At 33.8% G+C, this 20,639-nt stretch overlaps 1 protein-coding gene across 3 annotated transcripts in view; it reads left to right on the forward strand.

The window, feature by feature from the left end:
- Positions 1 to 20,639, forward strand: part of rapgef6 (Rap guanine nucleotide exchange factor (GEF) 6) — a 130,669-nt gene that overhangs the window by 34,978 nt on the left and 75,052 nt on the right. For all 3 annotated transcript variants that reach the window (XM_073824732.1, XM_073824731.1, XM_073824733.1), the window contains exon 6: positions 8,666 to 8,788. In XM_073824732.1, coding sequence (XP_073680833.1) covers positions 8,666 to 8,788 — 123 coding nt within the window. The remainder of the gene's footprint in view (positions 1 to 8,665; positions 8,789 to 20,639) is intronic.

Genomic DNA, 20,639 nt, shown 5'->3' on the forward strand with positions numbered 1-20,639 from the left:
TAGTTTGCGCGCATTGGGGAGTCGTTCTCTAAACGTGGGGTATTAAAATTGCTTTAAATGCGTGTGCGCGTCTTACTTTTGGTTTCGTTTTAATGATCCCGCAAAACTCGGCGGTGATGAGCGGGCATTCTACAATACAGGAGATTACTTTAACAAAACCTTTTGAATGTATGTCGCGTTGTACCTATACTAAGACTATATTGAGACTGAGGCGCCAGAATTGTATCCGACAGAATGTGTCTGGTGTTTTCTCATATTTGACGTGTTGCCAGTCTTGGACGCGATAACCTTTTTACAAATATTGCATTGCACGGTCAATATTGCTGTCAATATTGGCATAATGTAGCAATACTTTTGATCGCTTAAACATCATTTGCGTTAAATTTATGCTATGCTTTAAAGTATAGTGTACAATACAGCCTCACATTTGACAAGCTCTGGGTGAGTGGGCGTAACCGCCGTAAACTATTGATTTTCAAGGCAGCCTCGCCGCAGCTAATCACCAGCATTTGATCCAGGCACGTTAAAGATGCCGCACGTTTTCTAGCTCACTGACGTTGACAAGATTATACCCTTGGGTATCGAAATTTGGTACCGAACGAAAATGATTTTTCCGATACTCGATAGTATCGAGACAATTCGGTCGGTGCTTAAAAAGTATCGAACTCGATACCCAGCCCTACTCATTTCTGTGCTCTTTTTAGAAGCATGCTGAAAGGTGCAACTTTTTCACAAGGGCCTCTAGGAGCTGTTTGACAGCCCTGGTATAAGGTGACAAAATCAGTCACAGTAAAAGAGCTGGTGAACACTGGAGAGTTTGTATGGGTAATACTATCGTCTCTTATCTTTTCGTTCTCCAGCGTGCAGGAAATGAGCCATTATATGAGCTTTATCTTCCATGAGCTGATGGTCATGAACTCTGAAAATGAAAGCTCAGGGTTGATCTTCTCTCTCATTGGCTTTCCTGAAGTGGAGCATCTGTTGACTCAGCTCAGGATGTAGTTGAAGGTCCACGTGTGTCAGAGATCAGAGTGTATACAGTGCCTTGCAAGTCATTTTTTTCACATTTTGTTTTGTTGCAGCATTATGTTAAACTGCTTTAAATTAGTTTTTCCCCACATCAATTTACACTCCACACACCATAATAATGACAAAGCAAAAACCAGATTTGCAAATTTGACAAATGTATTAAAACTAAAACACTGAAATAAGTACATTGCATAAGTATTCATACCCTTAACTCAGTACATAGTTGAAGCACCTTTACAGTCTCAAGTCTTTTTGGGTCTGATGTGACAAGCTTTGCACATCTGCATTTGGCAATTATCTGCCATTCTTTGCCTCACCTTTTCACCTCTCCATCTCTGTCAGCTTGGACATTTTCTAGAGTCCTAGTTGTTCCAATCGTCTTCCATTATGGATAATGCTTCTGTCAACCTTCAATGCAGTAGATTTTTTTTCTGAACTCTTCCCTAGATCATTGCCTTAACGCAAGTCTGTCACTGAGCTCTACAGGCAGTTATCTTGACCTCAGGACTTGGTTTTTGCTCTGATATGCATTTTCAGCTGTTAGACCTTTACTGAGAGGTGTGTGCCTTTCTAAATCAGACTCATTCAAATGAAATTGCCACAGTTTAACTCCACTCGAACTGTAGTAACATCTAGAAGCAATATGAATGCTCCTGAGCTCAATTTTGAGTGTCCCAGAATGAATACTTATGCAACAAGATCTTTTCAGTTTTTTATTTCTAATAAATTTGCAAAGTTGTTACAAACCTGTTTTGTGCTTTGTCATTATGGTGTATGAGATGTAGATTGATGTGGGAAAAAACTAATTTAAAGCAGTATAACATAATGCTGCAACAAAACAAAATGTGAAAAAAATGAAGGGGTATGAATACTTTTGCAAGGCACTGTATGCCACAGGACCAGATGAGAAACGTGCCGTGCTTTTGTATGATGTGACTCAGCATTATTTTGTGCTTTACTAGGCTGAAACTCATCAGCTGATCAGTTACTTTTAAAAGTAATGCATTGCAATAATGCATTACTCCATAAAAAAGTAACTAATTGCGTTACTTAGTTAATTTTGCATGCAATGCATTGCATTACTTTTTTGTCACCTGGGTTAGGCTTGCTTATCTATTTTTTTTATAATAAAAAAGACAAAATTTATATTTTTGGCAATAAGCCTCAGGCTTAAGGAAGTGCCTCTGTCTCTGCACCTCACTCACAGTTTCTCTGAACATGGGAACAGGAGAGATGTCAGTGAATGTATGGGGAAACAAAGTAACTTATTTAAAAAGTAACTCTTGTAATTTCAAAAGTAATAAGTTACTTTACAAGTTACTCGAAAGTAATCTGAAAACATGGCTTGCATTACTTCTGTTGTATTACCCCAATACTGCAGTTGATAGAAATATTTCCACTATTGGTTTTATAGTGGTAAATATAAGTAAATGGTCCTATGCTTATGTCACATTCAGAGTGAAGATGAGGAAGTGCTTGTGAGGTGGTTAAACATTATCAGTGTAATGGTATTAAAGTGTACATTTCTTGTCAGTCACAACCCTCTGTGTCTGATAGCAATGACAGAAATAAGCAAGAGTTAGAATAGCAAAATATGTAGGACACAATTAAAGGAGAAATTCACTTCCAGAGCAAAAAGGTACAGACATTTCAGGATTTGTTTTAGGGATGTACCGAAATAAAAATTCTTGGCCGAAGCCGAAGTCAAACAAAATTTAACACTGGGCCGTTTTAAATGAAAATACTCTGGAAATTAGTTACGGGGGAAAATAATGGAAAAGTAAATTTCTGACCCTGAAAGTATGTTTCATGTTTAAGACAACTTTGACTCCGTACCTTTCCTGCAGCAGCTCAAATTTGTATGTTGTTTTTATAACATCAGATATATTGATGATGTACAGTCATGTGAAAAAGTTAGGACACTCTATTGAATTTCATTGTTTTCTGTATCAGGACATAATAAATTATCTGGTCCTTGGCAGGTCTTAAAATTTAGAAAATAAACCCTCAGATAAACATCATCACATGACATATCACACAGTGTCATTATTTATTTAAGAAAAATACAGCCAAGAGGGAAAGGCCACACTGCAAAAATGTGACCCTGGACCACAAAACCGGTCTTAAGTCGCTGGGGTATATTTGTAGCAATAGCCAAAAATACATTGTATGGGTCAAAATTATTGATTTTTCTTTTATGCCAAAAATCATTAGGAAATTCAGTAAAGATCATGTTCCATGAAGATTTTTTGTAAAATTCCTACTGTAAATATATCAAAATGTAATTTTTGATTAGTAATATGCATTGTTAAGAACTTAATTTGGACAACTTTAAAGGTGATTTTCTCAGTATTTAGATTTTTTTGCATCCTCAGATTCCTGATTTTCAAATAGATGTATCTCAGCCAAATATTGTCCTATCCTAACAAACCATACATCAATGGAAAGCTTATATATTGAGCTTTCATATGATCTATACAGCTCAGTTTTGTAAAATTTAACCTTATGACTGGTTTTGTGGTCCAGGGTCACATATATTTTATAGTCATAAATATATTTTTTACAGCCTGTTTACCCATCTCTCTCTCGCAATCTTTCGTCCAGAACCAAACACTGAAATGCGTCTTTTCTATCATCTGTCCCCTGGATGCTTAAAGCTGCGTGTCACATTAATGGCGTGATGGATGACCGTTCTTCTCCGACATGACAACCCGTCTCTCTCTCTTCACTCCATGCACCTCCATATCTGCCGTCTACTGTTTAAAAGAGCATCCACACTCATAAGTGACAGATTACACTGCTCACATCAAGAGCACAAGACTAATGACACAATAATTTAACAAGTAACGCCCTCGGCACACGTGTATTGACCGGAATTTTCCATTTTTTATTAATATGTTTCAGTAGAAACATCAGCATTCTCTCGACTCATCCACCATCTAGCATGGATTTTCTTGCAATGCATTTTGAGACTGCCTTTTCCATTTATTAATTTAAAAGATGCTTTTATCCCAAGTGACTTGCAAACGAGAAACACCATGAGAGTTCTCCACAAAGCATGCATGTGATGGTGTAGAGTGTGGCCTAAGTGAGTTACGTTAAGAAACAGCTTAACGTTTTTGTCCGACCACTTCACGTCGCCCTGCACCCATGAGGCCTTGAAGTGCTGCCTAGGTACACTAGGGTTTGAACAGAGCTGACAGATACTTTAATTACAACAGTTAACCAGATGAAGAAGCTTTGCTTCGTTTTGCTGTCTGTTGTTGCATCTCATGCACAGCTGAGTGATTTTTATGATAAAACCAAAACCTTGGCAGCTGTGGTTACTGTAAAAAGTAGTCACATTTTAAGTTTTTCTTAAAAAAGGCATATTTCATTATCTATAATGATGTGCGTATATATCAAAATACTAAAATCTTTAGTAACACTTTATAATAACTGCATGTTATGAACCGTTAAGCATTAGTAAATAGTCCATTCATAATTTATAAAGCATTGTCCCTACATTAATAAGACAGTAGTAAGCAATTTATAAATACATGTATAAATGGTTTGTTATTGATTTATGAGCATATCGATAATGTTTAATATTTGTATATTTATAATTAAGTTAAGTCACATCACATTATTAACAAACCAGTTATTTAGGCTCATAAGATCATTCAGAAAGTGTCTGTAAATTATTAATAAACAATTTAAAAGTACATTTATACATATTATTTAGACATATGTGACCCTGGACCACAAAACCAGTCTTAAGTCGCTGGGGTATGTTTGTAGCAATAGCCAAAAATACATTGTATGGGTCAAAATTTTTGATTTTTCTTTTATGTCAAAAATCATTAGGAAATTAAGTAAAGATCATGTTCCATGAAGATTTTTTGTAAAATTCCTACTGTAAACCTATCCAAATGTAATTTTTGATTAGTAATATGCATTGCTATAAACTTAATTTGGACAACTTTAAAGGTGATTTTCTCAGTATTTTGATTTTTTGCACCCTTAGATTTCAGATTTCAAATAGATGTATCTCGGCCAAATATTGTCCTATCCTAACAATATGATGTATATATCTCAGTTTTGTAAAATGTAACCTTATGACTGGTTTTGTGGTCCAGGGTCACATATAGTAATGGTGTGTTAATAAATGCTCTATTAAAAATTGAGAATTTTTAAAAAACGCAAAAAATTAAACTGTTCAACTGTACACTAGATATAAAATTAACAATTAAGCAATATATAAAAATAAAAAAGGAACTAAATAAACAACAAAATGAAAAAAAATCAAGAAAGTAATTAAAGGCAACAAGATAAAGCAACAAAACTAACAAAAACCAACAAAATGAAGAAAATAGAAGATAAGTGAGCCTTGAAATCTTCTTTGTAAAACCTTGACCGAGGCATAAGTAGTTCTCACTTTTGATAATAATAATAATAATAATAATAATAATAGTAGTAAAACTACTAAATGTTTTATAACCACCTCAATTAATGATGAATTACAGTAAAAATATGTATAAATAAAGCATTTATTAACACACTAACTAATAAGATGTAAAAATACATTTAAATTGTTTATTAATCATTTACTTACTGTTTCTTTTTTCAACTAGTTATGTTAGTTACTTTTTATGGAAAGTAATGTTACATTACTTTTGCATTACTTTTTAAATCTGGGCAGGGTTTGTTTGTTTGTTTTTAATATAAAAAGTTATATTTTTGGCTAATGTAAAAGCCTTTTCACACCAAAAGCCTAACAAAAAAATTCACATCTGTACAGTAGACCACAGAACAAGAAAAAAAAAATATATATTTTTTTTTATTTTATTTTGAGGAATACTGAATCTTTTTGAAAAATGAAACTGGCATTACTTATTTGGAAAAGTAACTCAGATATTTTCTTGTTAATTAAAAAGTAATGCGTTACTTTATTAGTTACTTTTTTACTTTGCTAGTAAAAAAGTAATCTGATTACATAACTCACGTTACTTGCATTATACCCAACACTGGTTATTTAAATGAAAAACAGACTTTTTCCCATAGCATTTTTTATAGCATTTACTGTTAAATTAAGATTTTTGCTAACAGGCTTTTAAAAAGGTCTCAAATTAGAGCAAAATGTTTCAAATTATAAAAGTCACCGCTTTAAATATTGCATGCACAAAAATGAATATCTTCCCTAATATTGTTGTCCTGTTTTCGAACACAAATATCTAAATATTCTTAAATCAAGATACATTGATTTGAGATGCAAAATGAACATGAAGTCTTGTTTTCTGAGAAATTGAACAAAATAGAGTGAGTTCATGGTTGAAACAAAAGCAAGTATCTGTCAGTGTGTCATAACAACTTGCTTTCCCTTTGAGTTAAGTTGATTAAGTTGAATTAAGTTGACCCATTGGCAATATTTGTTCTTGTTTTAATCAGAAACTGACCTCATTTTAACCGGCTTCTCAGAAAACAAGACGACTTCTGTCCTTTTACTTCTTTTGTAATTGTATATTGATTATTTAAAAATCTTTAGAGATTAGCGGTAGAAAACAAGACAAAATTACTGAGGAAGAACAGCACTTTTTTACAGCAATTTATTGTGTCAGGTGATACAGTTATTTCCATATTACAGTTCTATTTTTTTTGTAGTGGAAATCTTTACAAAAGTGTTGTTAATGCAACTCATTGCATACTCCCTAGACATTTACATTCAGAGACCATATTGCATCTCATCAATTTATTTTCTTGGTCTAGATCTTGAAAAGACTTGCATTTATCTCGATAAACCTGCAGAAACCCTAAATCTTATGTGATATGTGACCTTGGACCACAAAACTAGTCTTAAGTAGAATGGGTGTGTACTTTTAGCAATAGCCAAAAATACATTGTATGGATCAAACTTATTGATTATTCTTTAATGCCAAAAATCATTAGGATATTAAGTAGAGAGCATGTTCCATCGTAACACTTTACAATAAGGTGTCATTTGTTAACATTAGTTAATGTTTTAACTAACAAGAACGAAAAATGAATAATACATTTATTGCACTATTTATTAATGTTAGTTAATAAAAATAGAATAGTTAATTGTTTGTTCATGTTAATTCACCAATGTTAACAAACACAACTTGTCATTTTAAAAATGCATTAGTAAATGCTGAAATTAATATTAACTGAGAACTAATATTAAGTAATGAACCTTATTGTAAAGTGTTACCAATATTTTAAACATTTCCTACCATAAATATATAAAAACTGATTAGTAATATGAATTGCTAAGAACTTCATTTGAACAACTTTAAAGGTGGTTTTCTCAATATTTTGCTTTTTTTTTTGCACCCTCAGATTACAGATTTTAGAATAGTTGCATCTCAGCCAAACAAACCATACATCAATGCAAACATATTTGTTTTTACTTTTAGCTTTCAGACAATGTATAAATCTCAATTTAAAAAATATTGAGCCTTATGACTGGTTTTGTGGTCAGCACTGATCCTCAGCTGCTGGACAGACTTTATACTGATTCACTACACTGCAAAAAATGCTTTTCTTACTGATATTTTTTTGTCTGGTTTCCAGTCAAAATATCTAAAAATTCTTAAATCAAGAAGGATTTTCTAGACAAGTCTTATTATCAGAATAAAAAGTCAAAATTAAGTGAGTTTTTGCTTAAAACAAGCAAATAAATCTGCCAATGGGGTAAGAAAAAATTCTTATTTCAAGCAGAAAACTAGATTATTTTGCTTACCCTGTTGGCAGGTTATTTAGCTTGTTTCAGGCAAAAAATTCCCTTAATTTTAGCTTTTCTTCTGAAAACAAGACATAATTTTAACTTACTTTTTACATAATTTTTAGATATTTTGTCTGAAAACAAGACAAAAAATCTAAGTAAGAAAAGCAGTAGAAACATGTTCTTCAGACACACCGCTACACTGCAAAAAAATGCTTTTCTTACTTAGATTTTTTGTCTTGTTTCCAGCCAAAATATCTAAAAAATCTTGAATCAGGAAGGATTTTCTAGACAAGTAAAAATTATTATCTTGTTTTTAGTAAAAACAAGTCAAAATGAAGTGAGTTTTTGCTTAAAACAAGCAAAATAATCTGCCAATGGGGTAAGAAAAAAAAATCTTATTTCAAGCAGACAACTAGATTATTTTTCTTACCCCATTGGCAGATTATTTTGCTTGTTTTAAGCAAAAACTCTTACTAAAAACAAGACACAAATTTTTACTTGTCTAGAAAATCCTTCCTTATTCAAGAATTTTTAGATATTTTGGCTGGAAACAAGACAAAAAAAATCTAAGTAAGAAAAGCATTTTTTGCAGTGTAGTATCTGAAGTTGAACTATTTACAGTTTCAAACACATAAGCTATACAAAGGTCTCGCTAGAGATGTGTTTCTTCTGCTTGCAGAGGATATTTGTGTATTTACAGCTTCCTGCAGGAAGCTGTGGCCTGACTTCATCTCTGCTGCGCGACGCTAGCCGACTCCGTCACTCGAACACGACAAACCCACTTTCTTTCGTTCCGTATAGCATGTGAAAGCCGTCCACATGAGTCTCCTGCGCCTCCACAGGCTTTCAGTGATCTGGAAGAACTGGATGTTCAACCAGGATGGTGACATCTCTGACTCTGGATCTTTACAGGTGGAAAACGCCAGCGAGAGCGACGACGCGGCTCTACAGGGACACTCGCGCCGCCGCTTCCATAAGGCGAACTCCGGAGGAGAGCAGCAGCTGATCGTAGATGTCCCTGACGGCTCGTCCACGGTAAGAACCTATGATCTTCCGTCAGACGTGGGAATGATTTCTAGTGTTGGAGTAGTTCAACAAACTCTTATGATTTTGAACGTCAGTGCTTAGATCTGAGAGACGTCTCAGTTGGGTGAGTGAAGTCGAGAAGGGAGTTTCTTCTCCTGATAGCATCAGTAGCTGTCAGTTAGACTTCTCAGTAATCTGTTGGACACACTCCTCAGTGTTGGGACACGGGGGTTTCGCCGTTATCTGCTGCTGGTAGTTTGTTATACGAGGCTGTGTAGTTTCCTGTGCAGACAGTGAGAGACCGTCATCTTGAATATTTGTTGTTCTTCTCTCTGTGCTGATGTCATGTCCTGTTGCAGGTAAGCGGTCTGCCTCTGTTCCTTCTGTGGATTAACTTCATGCTCACCTCAGCTCGTGCACATAAGCAGGTTTATGAAACATACTAAGAAGAATATTAACCCTGTGAAGCTATTGTGTTGTATTTGAAATGCAGGTTGCTACTTTGCAAAAAATGCTTTTCTTACTTAGATTTTTTTTTGTCTTGTTTCCAGCCAAAATATCTAAAAATTCTTAAATCAAGAAGGATTTTCTAGATTAGTAAAAATGATCTTGTTTTTGCCAATCTGCCAATGGGGTAAGAAAAAAATAATCTATTTCAAACAGAAAACAAGATTATTTTTCTTACCACATTGGCAGATTATTTAGCTTGTTTCAAGCAAGAACCCACTTAATTTTGACGTGTTATTTCTGAAAACAAGACAATAATTTTTACTAGAAAATCCCTCTTGATTTAAGAATTTTTAGATATTTTGGCTTGTTTTCTGTTTGAAATAAATGATCTTTCTTACCCCATTGCCAGATTATTATTCTAAGCAAAAACTTACTTACTCATTTTGACTTTTTTTTCTGAAAACAAGAAAACTATTTGTACTTTCCTAGACAATCCTTCTTGATTTAATCATTTAATTTTTTTTTAAATAAAGTAAGAAAAGCACCAGTCTACAACATGCCTTCTGTCTGACTGAGGGTTGAAAGACATGTGTAATTATACAAAGTCCACCTTCAGCTTGTGCTTTTATTGATGTATATAAGTGAACATAAGAATAACTTTGATATTGTTAGTAATATTTCAAGATGAACTCTTACTGGATTGAAGCAGCTTTGCTTTACTAGATTATCCAGACAATCTTGAGACAAATCTGTCTCAAATGTGACCCTGGAGCACAAAACCAGTCTTAAGTAGCATGGGTATATGTGTAGCAATAGCAAAAAATACATTGAATGGGTCAAAATGATCGATTTTTCTTTTATGAAGATATTTTGTACATTTTCTACTGTAAATATATCAAAACTTAACTTTTGATTAGTAAAATGCATTGCTTCACTGCAAAAAATGCCTTTCTTAATTAGAATTTTTGTCTTGTTTCCAGTCAAAAATCTTATACAATTCTTAAATCAAGAAGGATTTTCTACACAAGTAAAAATTATTGTCTTGTTTTCAGAAAAAACAAGTCAAAATTAAGCGAGTTTTGTCTTACCCCATTGGCAGATTATTTTGCCTGTTCTAAGCAAAAACTCACTTAATTTCGACTTGTTTTTTTTTCTAAAAACAAGACAATAATTTTACATTTTTCTAGAATATCCTTCTTGATTTAAGAATTGTAGATATTTTGGCTGGAAGCAAGACAAAAAATCTAAGCAAGAAAAGCATTTTTTGCAAAACTTTAAAGGGCAATTTTCTCAATATTTTATTTTTTTGCACCCTTAGATTCCAGATTTTCAAATAGTTGTATCTTGGCCAAATATCGCCCTATCCTAGGAAAACCATACATCGATGGACAGATTATTTATTCAGCTTTCACTTACTGGTTGTGGTCCAGGGTCACAAATTGGATCATCAGGCCTCAATCATCATTGTATTGCGTTGCATTAAATGTTTTCACTGGAAAAAAGGCTTATCTTCCTTTGTATTTTTGTTTTGTTTCTAGTCAAAATAGCTAAAATTCTTAAATTAAGATGCATTTACTAGATAAGTAAAATGCAAGATGTTTAGTCTTGTTTTAAGAATAATGCACTTAATTTAGTTTGTGTTCCCCTGGAAACAAGATTGAATGTCTTAGATCATTTTGCTTATCTAGTAAATGCATCTTAATTTAAGAATTTTGATATATTTTGACTAGAAACAAGATAAAAATTCTAAGTAAGACAAGCTTTTTTTGCAGTGTTGACCTTCAAACTAAGCCTTTAAATCTTACTGAGACATTATTGGAGATATAGATTGTTGACTGATATATTTATATAATTTTATGTAAGCATGAAGATCTCACGTTGCATATTTTAGCTCAATTTGGGACTCTGTATCATGCTATATGAGCCTTGAAAGCATATGCATCATTTTTTATTTATTTATTTTTTTTTTTTTAGATCTTTGCATTTCAAAATATTTTATTTTTTGGCTTTTCAGGGTTAAGCATGGCTTGTGACCGTTGTTTTAAGTACAGTAAATCTTGATATCTCACATGTTTCTGGGTAATGATAGGATCAGTGCTGAACTCTCATGGTTTGTCACGGTTGTTCTTTGAAAGCATGATGTTGTCTTCATGTTCTCTAGTGCAGTGGTTTGGGCATCTGAATGCAGAGTTTGTCTTTTAAACACTGATAGAAAGATGAAGTTTTTCTCTGAGTGATGGATGAGGTTTATTTCATGAAACCGCTCCACTGAGTGTCCTGCAGCTTGGTTGTTTTATTTGCATCAGTAAGTGATACAGGACCACTGCAATGGTAAAGAAAAAGATAAATAAATGTGAGAAACAAAGGGGGAAATTATAAAAAAAAAAAAAAGTAAAACATATGCCAAATTAATTTTTAATATTATTAATTTTAAAACAAAACAAAAACAAAATGTAATGAATTGTACAGACTGCCTCAGAAAAAAAAATTACAAAATGCAATTATTAAAAATAATAATTTAATGTTTTTTTAATTAAGTCTCTTCTGCTCACCAAGTCTGCATTTATTTGATCCAAAGTACAGCTAAAACAGTACAATTTTGAAATATTTTTACTGTTTAAAATAACTGTTTTCTATTTGAATATTTTTTTAAATGTAATTTATTTCTGTGATTTTATAGCTTAATTTTTAGCATCATTACTTCATTACTCAGTCACATGATTCTTCAGAAGTCATTCTAGTTTGATGCTTAAAAAAGTATTATTATTATTATGTTGAAAACAGCTGAGTAGGTTTTTTCAGGTATCTTTGATGAATAGAAAGTTCAGAAGAACAGCATTTATCTGAAATAGAAATCTGTAACATTATAATTGCAGTTATCATCACTTTTGGTCAATTTAAAGTATTTTATTTAGCAAGAAAACTCAAGCTTTTGAATGGTGTAGTGTATAATGTTACAAAAGCTTTTTATTTCAGATAAATGCTGATCTTTGAATCTTTCTATTCATCAAAGAATCATGAAAAAAAGTACTCAACTGTTTTAAATTTTGATAATAATAATAATAATAATAATAAATGTTTTTTGAACAGCATATCAGCATATAGAATGATTTCAGAAGGATCATGTGACACTGAAAACTGCAGTAATGATGCTGAAAATGTAGCTTTGATCACAGAAATAAATTACATTTTAAAATATATTCAAATAGAAAGCAGTTATTTTAAGTACAATGTTTTACCTTTTTACTGTTTTTGCTGCACTTTGGATCAAATAAATGCAGGCTCTTTAAAAGCCATGAAATATCTTACTGTTCAAAAACCTTTGACTGGTAGTGTAAATATACAGACACACATTGAAATGAATAAATTATATGTAAATTATTAACTAATAAAACAAAAATTAAACGGGATAAAAATATAGTTAAATAGAACCTGCCAAATTTATTTATTTATTTATTAAAAAAAAATTCAAATGTAATTACTCTAAATATGTAATGTGGGAAAAAATAATATTTTATATATTAATTATTTGTGTGTACATCTAATTTTTTCAAACAATAATCATAAATTCTGAGTTTATAAATGCCAAACTGTTTTTGGAGAGTGGCACCAGATGACTTGCTGACCTCGATATCCCCTATATTAAAAAAAATTAAAAAATTAAAAAAATCACATTCATCACAAGAGAGTTATATTCAGTCTGTTGAGTAAAAGATCATATAGGACATGGTTGTGTGTGTTATTGAAGGCTCAGTTATTATGCAAAGCGATCAGCAGCAAGTAAAAAACATGGGAACGAAAACAAGAGCAGAATGCAGGTTTGTGGTGTTGCGCTTCCTGTCAGTCTGCAAGACGTCTAGGCCATCGTTTGACAGTCAAGCCTCAATGATTCACCAGACTTCTGCAATCAGACGTTCATTTCATGCTGACGCGCTGTTGCACGTTCCTTCAGAGTCTCTTACTCCATTTCTCGTGAGGAGCTCAAGGTGTTTCCTGAAGTTAAAAGTCTGCAGAGACAACTGTAAAAAGTGTAAACTTCCTGAAAAGTGTAAACACCAGTTGCATGCTGGAAAACCTGTTCATTATGACTGTGATCGCACTGCAAGGCTTAATACACAGATCTGATCTTCTGACTATATAGGACTGTCTGTCTTGTTTGTTTACTTTATTCAAAATAGAAATCTTCTGTTTCAATTTACACTACCATTCAAAAGTTTTGGCTTAGTGTTTTTTCAAAGAAATTCATATTTTTATTCAGCAAGGATGCGTTAAATTGATAAAAGTGATAGCCGAGACTTATATTGTTAGAAAATATTTCTTTTTGGAATAAATGCTTTTTAGCTTTATTATTCATCAAAGAATTCTGAAAAAAAAATATCACAGCTTCCAAAAAATATATTAAGCAGCACAACATTGATAATAAATCGGCATATTACAATAATTGCTAAAGGATCATATGACACTAAAAGCTGATAGAAAAATTAGCTTTGCATCGCTGCAATAAATTACATTTTTCAGTAAATTAAAATAGAAAACCATTATTTTAAATTGCAATAATATGTCTGTATTTTATGGAAGCCCATTTCCGCCACTGAATAAAATAAAAAAGGTAATTGTGACTTTTTATCTCGCAATTCTGACTTTTTTCCCAGAATTGTAAAATATAAATGCACAATTGCGAATTATAAAGTCAGAAATGCAAGATATAAACTCGCAATTCTGACTTCTCGCAATTGTGACTTTATATCTAACAAATTTGACTTTTTTCCCCTCAGAATTGTGAGATATAAACTTGCAAATGCGAGTTATAAAGTCCAATTCTGGGGAGAAAAAAAAGACTGATATGTTCATAGACCTGTGAGTTTATATTGCACAATTCTGACTTCATTTCTCAGAATTGTGGGTTTATTTCTTGGTTTCTGACTTTATAATTCACAATTGCAAGTTTATATCACGCAGTTGCAACTTTATTTCTCAGAATTACGAGTTATATCTTGCCATTCTGATTTTATAACTTGCAATTGAGAGTTTATATCTCACAATTCTGAGGAAAAAAGTAAGAATTGCCAGTTTATATCACGCAATCGTGACTTTATGCGAGTTTATATCTCAAAATTCTGACTTAACTTCCAGTTGTGAGTAGGGTTGGGTATCGTTTGGGGTTTATTCGATACCGGTGCCAAATCGATACTTTTAAAACGGTACCGGTGCCAAAACGGTGCCTGAACCGATACTTTTAAAAAAAGCCACAAAATGGTGGATGACACAAGAATATCTTTTTATTGGACAAAAAAGGTTCTTTAAAATGAAAAATGTATTAAAAGTTTAAAGTATACATTAATATATAAGTAAATACAAAACACAACAATAAAATCTAAGCCACCTAACCCAACTACAATAATTTAACAGCTTCAAATTTCAGCAATTCTTTTGCAGAAATATTACCATATTTGCCTTCTCTGGCAAAATAGAACACCTCTCCTGACTTATTGCATGTCCTGGTAAGACTAGGGCAGGGGACAGGGTTGTGGCTAGAAGGGGTACAGCTCTGACCTGAAACTAACAATGAAATTAATTGTTCTACCTAAAAGATTGTGTTTTTTTTAAATGTCTACACTTAGCCCTTACTATTATACATAAAACAGTATTATTGTGGTACATTGTGATAAAAATAACGTTAGATTGATGTGCGCATGCCCAGTGTTCAGATCTGTCTCCATTCTAGTCTAAATCTTTTTTCTCTTCCTATAGGTGGAAGGGTGACCAAATTGTTAGTGTAATCTGTTACGTGTCATGTCATGAAATGTTTTTAATACAAAAACTGTCTAATGTGATCACAGTTTCATAAAAAAAAAATTAAGTTTAGTAAGTTAGGTCTATTAATTGTAATGATTTAATTTCAGACAACAAATAAATTATATAGAGAAAGTGAGCAAAGTATAAACAGAGCTTTTGGAAACTATTTACGAATTAGTAAACCACTTGTAAGGGTCTGGGTGTCTGTCCCTTTAAGGCTCGGGTTTCGGGGTATTTCCCTTGCACTGCACTCAAATGTATATGCGGGAGGAATCATCCTCCGAAACGTTTTTTTGTTGCTTCTTCATTTTAATAATAACCCCTTTGTTAATGGTGACTGGCTTCGTGTGGTTATTAAGTAACGCACAGTGATTCACTCTTTCGAATCGCTCCAATCGGATCGCGAATCATTTTATTGAGAACAGAACTTCAATGCGTGTATCGCGAATCATTTGATTCATTTAGACGATTTACATCAGGACGTAGGAGAGCTTCACGGGATATTTTATCCCAACGGGAATTCAAATAATTCAGCAGAGGCAGGGATGCATAGACTAGAGCAAATCGCGCCCTGCTGATAGAGCCAGCTGATGTCCACAAACTGTCAAACACGGTACATCCCTATGCTTTCAAGCTTATTCCATGTGCCCTCAAATGTTTCATTAAGTTTGACGTGTTTCCCCCTTTACACACAACTGTTGTAAAACATGCGTTGCATGTCGCGTTGTCTGAATCATTTTTTGTGAAATATAGCCACACTTTAGAACATTTAGTTTTTGGCATTTTAAGTTAAGCGTGTTTAATGTAACGTTAGCTAAGGACAGACCACCTGCTGCAGTCAGAGCAAGAGTAACGATAGCTTCTGAATTCACGTGCTTCTTGGATGGTTTCATTTCCCGACGATTTGCGATTTGAAATGTGAAAATGGCCAGATGTCTTGGATTTGTATCATCAAAGCTTTCCGACGTTCACGTGAGTTTTCTCATTCAGGAAATAATTTTTCCGATCATTCTGACACCCCATGAATGCAGTATTTAAATTTAACTAGCGATCATGCATGTTGACAAATCAAAGCTTCTTACATCCGTGTCATAGCACCAGAAGACAAATATTTCAAAAGACAGTTCAGACACTTAAGTGGCACCGAAATGAGGCACCGAAATTCGCGTTGTGTTTCGGTCCGGTACATACCGGTTATTAGGGCTGGGTATTGTGACCAATTTGGCAATTCGATTCGATTCTTATTTTTATGGTTTCGATTCGATTCGATTTCGATTCGATTCGATTCAATATCGATTAGCTATCAATATTTCATTTAAAATGTTAGTTTTGCAGACATGGGATCCATATTTTGATATAAATGCTGGTAACTGAAACTCTCCTACTTAAGTTTATTACTGAAATACACATCAACATTAATAATAGGGTGCACAATTGTTTATTTTAAACAACTTTTATTTTAAATGAACACTGTAACAAGAATTCAAAATTATGTGCATCCACTGTACACCATGTAAACAAACTGCAAAATGCACATTACTGTAAAAAAATAAAAAGACTGTAAATGTGCAACAGTGAAATCTATTAAGAACTTCAAACATGTTTAAGAAATAAAACATTTTTCTAAATTCAAAACGTTCAAAACAGGCCCATCATAAAGCCCTTGTCTGCGTATACAAAACATTCTAACTGTCCATAAAACTAACAGTTCTTAACTACAGCCTAAACATTTTTGATCACCAGATTTTTCTGCAAAAAAAAAAAAAAAAGCAGCTGATCAACATGTTCTGATCTGATCTAAGGCAGCTCCTTTGCGCTGTGATTGGATCACCAGCGGTTGAGAAAACTCTCAGCAGGAACACTAGTGACACCTTCTGGACGAGAGGGGAATAAATATCCTCTCACGTGAAGCACGTGCATTAAGAATCGATTCGGGGATTTCCCGAATCGATATCGTTGCGTTAAACTGAAGATCGATTAAAATCGGAGAATCGATATTTTTTACCCAGCCCTACCGGTTATATGGGTACCGGTGCCGTATTGGCACCGGGTTTCGGTACCCAACCCTAGTTGTGAGTTTTTATTACACAATTCTGATTTCATTTCTCAGAATTGCGGGTTTATATCTCGGAATTCTGACTTTATAACTTGCAATTGCAAGGTTATATCATGCAGTTGCGACTTTTTTCTCAGTTTATATCATGCAATTCTGACTATTTCTCAGAATTGCGAGTTTATATCTCAATTCTAATTTTACTTGCAGTTGTGAGTTTTTGTTACACAATTCTGACTTCAATTTTTAAGAATTGCGGGTTGATATCTCGGAATTCTGACTTTATAACTTGTAATTGCAAGGTTATATCTCGCAGTTGCGACTTTTTTTTCTCAGAGTTACGAGTTTATATCCCGCAATTCCGACTATATAACTAACAATTAAGAGTTTATGTCTTTAAATTCTGAGACAAAAAGGTCAGAATTGTGAGATAACAAGTCGCAATAACCATTTTTATTATTTAATTTAGTGGCAGAAACGGGCTTCCATAGTATTTTCTGTAATAAATAAATGAATAAATGCAACCTTGATGAGCAGAAGAGACTTCTTCAAAAAACATAAAAAATTCTACCAATCCCAAACTTTTGAACATCAGTGTGCGTGTTTAGATGTCAGTTAGATGTCCAGATATCAAGATATGTATCAAATGTTCAACCACATTTAGAAGTGGCTCAGAATGGTTTGCACCTGTGCAGTACCATCCAAACTGTGTGAGAAGTGAGTTTGTGCCAGCCTATATCTGCTGTCATGTTTGGTGTTGAAATGAGCTTTACACTGCCAGCAGCGGGTGTTGAGTTGTAGCAGTGATAGTGCAGTGTGTCATGGCTGCATCATTCGTATATGACTAATGCTTGTGCTCATGGTCGCTAGGGATTCTCTATTCCACCGTGACCCTCTGTCCTTGACCGTCAGCGTTATGGTGTCATCATGACTATACTGCCTCTCTAAGGGGCTGTTCACACAGAACGCATCTTTGTGTCTAAAAAAAGCAAAACGCAGTGCTCAGGAATAGGGATGCACCGAAATGAAAATTCTTGGCCGAAACGGAAAACCGAAAAAGAGGAAACCAAGGCCGAAAACCGAAACACCGAAAGAATTATGCCAATTATTAGTACCAAATTAATGTTAAAGTTACACAAAATAAATAAATTATATTAATTTAAACAATTATTATCAATCAAGTATTATATTACTTAAATAACATATACATATATTTACCGCCTTTGTTTAAATTGTTAAATTTTTTTTATAACACATTATCTTGTGGATCCATCAGGTCACATTTACAACTCTATGCATTTCTCTTCCAGCAGGAGGCGCTTTCAGATTGGTGGTACACAAAGCAGCGCAGCAAATGACTTTGAAACGTGCAGCGCTCATATTTATTCAATGAATAGCCTTTTGAAGTTTTATCGCAATTCTTGTCTATCAGTCCCCACATTTAAGACCACCTGAAGTCAGAATTAAGAGTTTCTTAACTAGGGCTGCACGATTTGGAGAAAAAATCTAATTGCGATTTTTCTGATCAAAATTGCGATTTGCGATTTAAAATGCGATTTACTACTATTTCATAAAAGAGCTACAGGTTTGATATGGTGGTTTTAACAGAACCAAAGAAAGACCAAGCATAGTCAAAGTATGCTACACTGTTCTACTGTTTATTTAAAACCTCTTAAACATTGTTGCCTTTTTTAAAATAAAGTTGTCAGTTATCATGACAAATTAAGAAAATAACTACAGTATCTTAAATAAAATTAAATTAACAATTAAAATTATATAATAAAATATTATTAAAATCTTAAACTTTTAGGAATCCAAATACACTGTAAACAATTTTACATCAGTAAAACACTGATGATAACCTACATTAAGAGACACTTTGTTGGGAAGTTGAGCCGCTGCTCCCGCTCATCTTTTCCAAATGGCGTTAACGTTATTTGCTCAGTACATGCAGTAGAGACCTGCACTCCTACGGGAGTATAGCGGGACCCGACGCAACCTACTGCAGCGCGGGACAAAACTTGATGGACGAGTGCGGCTGTTCGGGACGCGGGAAAATAAAATGATTCGCGGGATCCCCGCAAAATAGAAATATCTAAAAAGCAAAATATTGTTATTCATCTATTGCACAAAAGCAGCAAGAACAACTAGTATACAACTTACAGCTATTATCAGTGAGCACAAGGATAGGCAGTCAGGTGTTTAAGTTAGAATCCACTCACTGCTCAAACATTCTTGCACAGTGCTGAATATTGCGTGCTCGCGAATTAAAACACACGAAGTGTAGACATTGTGAAAGATTCATTGTGCATAATATTCATTGTGTTAGAGCTTTATGAGATCGCAAATGAACTGAGATGTCAACTTTAGCTTTGTCTGCTTGCATTCTGCTCTGGATACACACAGTAGCTCATGATTGCTCTTAATTCTGTTAAGAATAACAGTGGTTTGTGAATGTTGATGCTTAGCCTATATAACAAATATTTTATCGGGGACGTTTATGCTGGGGTTTTGTGAAACTTACGAGATGTTACAAAACTGTTTCATGTAAATTCAATTGATGTACTGAAAAAAAAACTATATAGGTTACTTTTATGCGGGCAGGAGCGGGACAAAACATGAATGTCGAGGTAGGAACGGACCGAGATAAACATATTTCTGCGGAGGCGGGACTGAAAAATACGTCCCGTGCATGTCTCTACATGCAGTGTTAAAATGCCCCCTATTGGTTAAACTCTGCATCAAACGTAATATAAGCATGAAGACGTAATATGCACTTGAAGTGACCTGACAAAAACGACTTATATGCTTGTTACCACATTTGATAATAAATCGAAATAATCGCAGCTCTTGCGATTTGAAAATCGCACCCTTTCAAATCGCGATTTCGGTTTAAAAACGATTAATCGTGCAGCCCTATTCTTAACCCCTAATAACACTGCAGTCATCAATGAAAATTAAAAGCTTTATTTCAAGAACCGACTTTCAAAAACAAACCTTACACAAAATACGTTTCTTTTAATTTTTTCCCCACTATGTTCATAAATCCATTGTTTTTCACTCACTGAAAGCTACATCTGTCTGCGCGCAATGCGCCGATCTGTGCTCTCATCACTGCACGCACGACTGCAGACACACCCCTCTTGAAATTTTGGCATTACAAGTTTTGCAAATCGCTATCTGTGGGTCTTTCTCAGATATACTGAAATACGTCCACACAAGCACGTATGTGTGTCACAGATGTGATGCAAAAATGGAAATAACAGAAAATAGCCAAATAGCAGAATAGGTAGCTACTATTTTTGAAAATATAGAAATGTTCTGTAATTTAGGGTATATCACAGCCACTATGAGTTGCAAACAAAAGCTTGCAACACTTGCCCCGCCTCCAGGGTCTTCTGATTGGTCCCCTGTTTTGTAATTGACATTTAATGAGCCTGTTTGTAAACTGAAATGGTTATGATTGGCTAATATTACTGTATAGGAAACGATATCAACGCCCACTCGCTATTGTACATGTGTTTTATTAACATCATCTATATAAAAACTTAATTTACAGAG

Source organism: Garra rufa, chromosome 19, assembly GCF_049309525.1.
Source record: "Garra rufa chromosome 19, GarRuf1.0, whole genome shotgun sequence".
Lineage (NCBI taxonomy): Eukaryota > Metazoa > Chordata > Actinopteri > Cypriniformes > Cyprinidae > Garra > Garra rufa.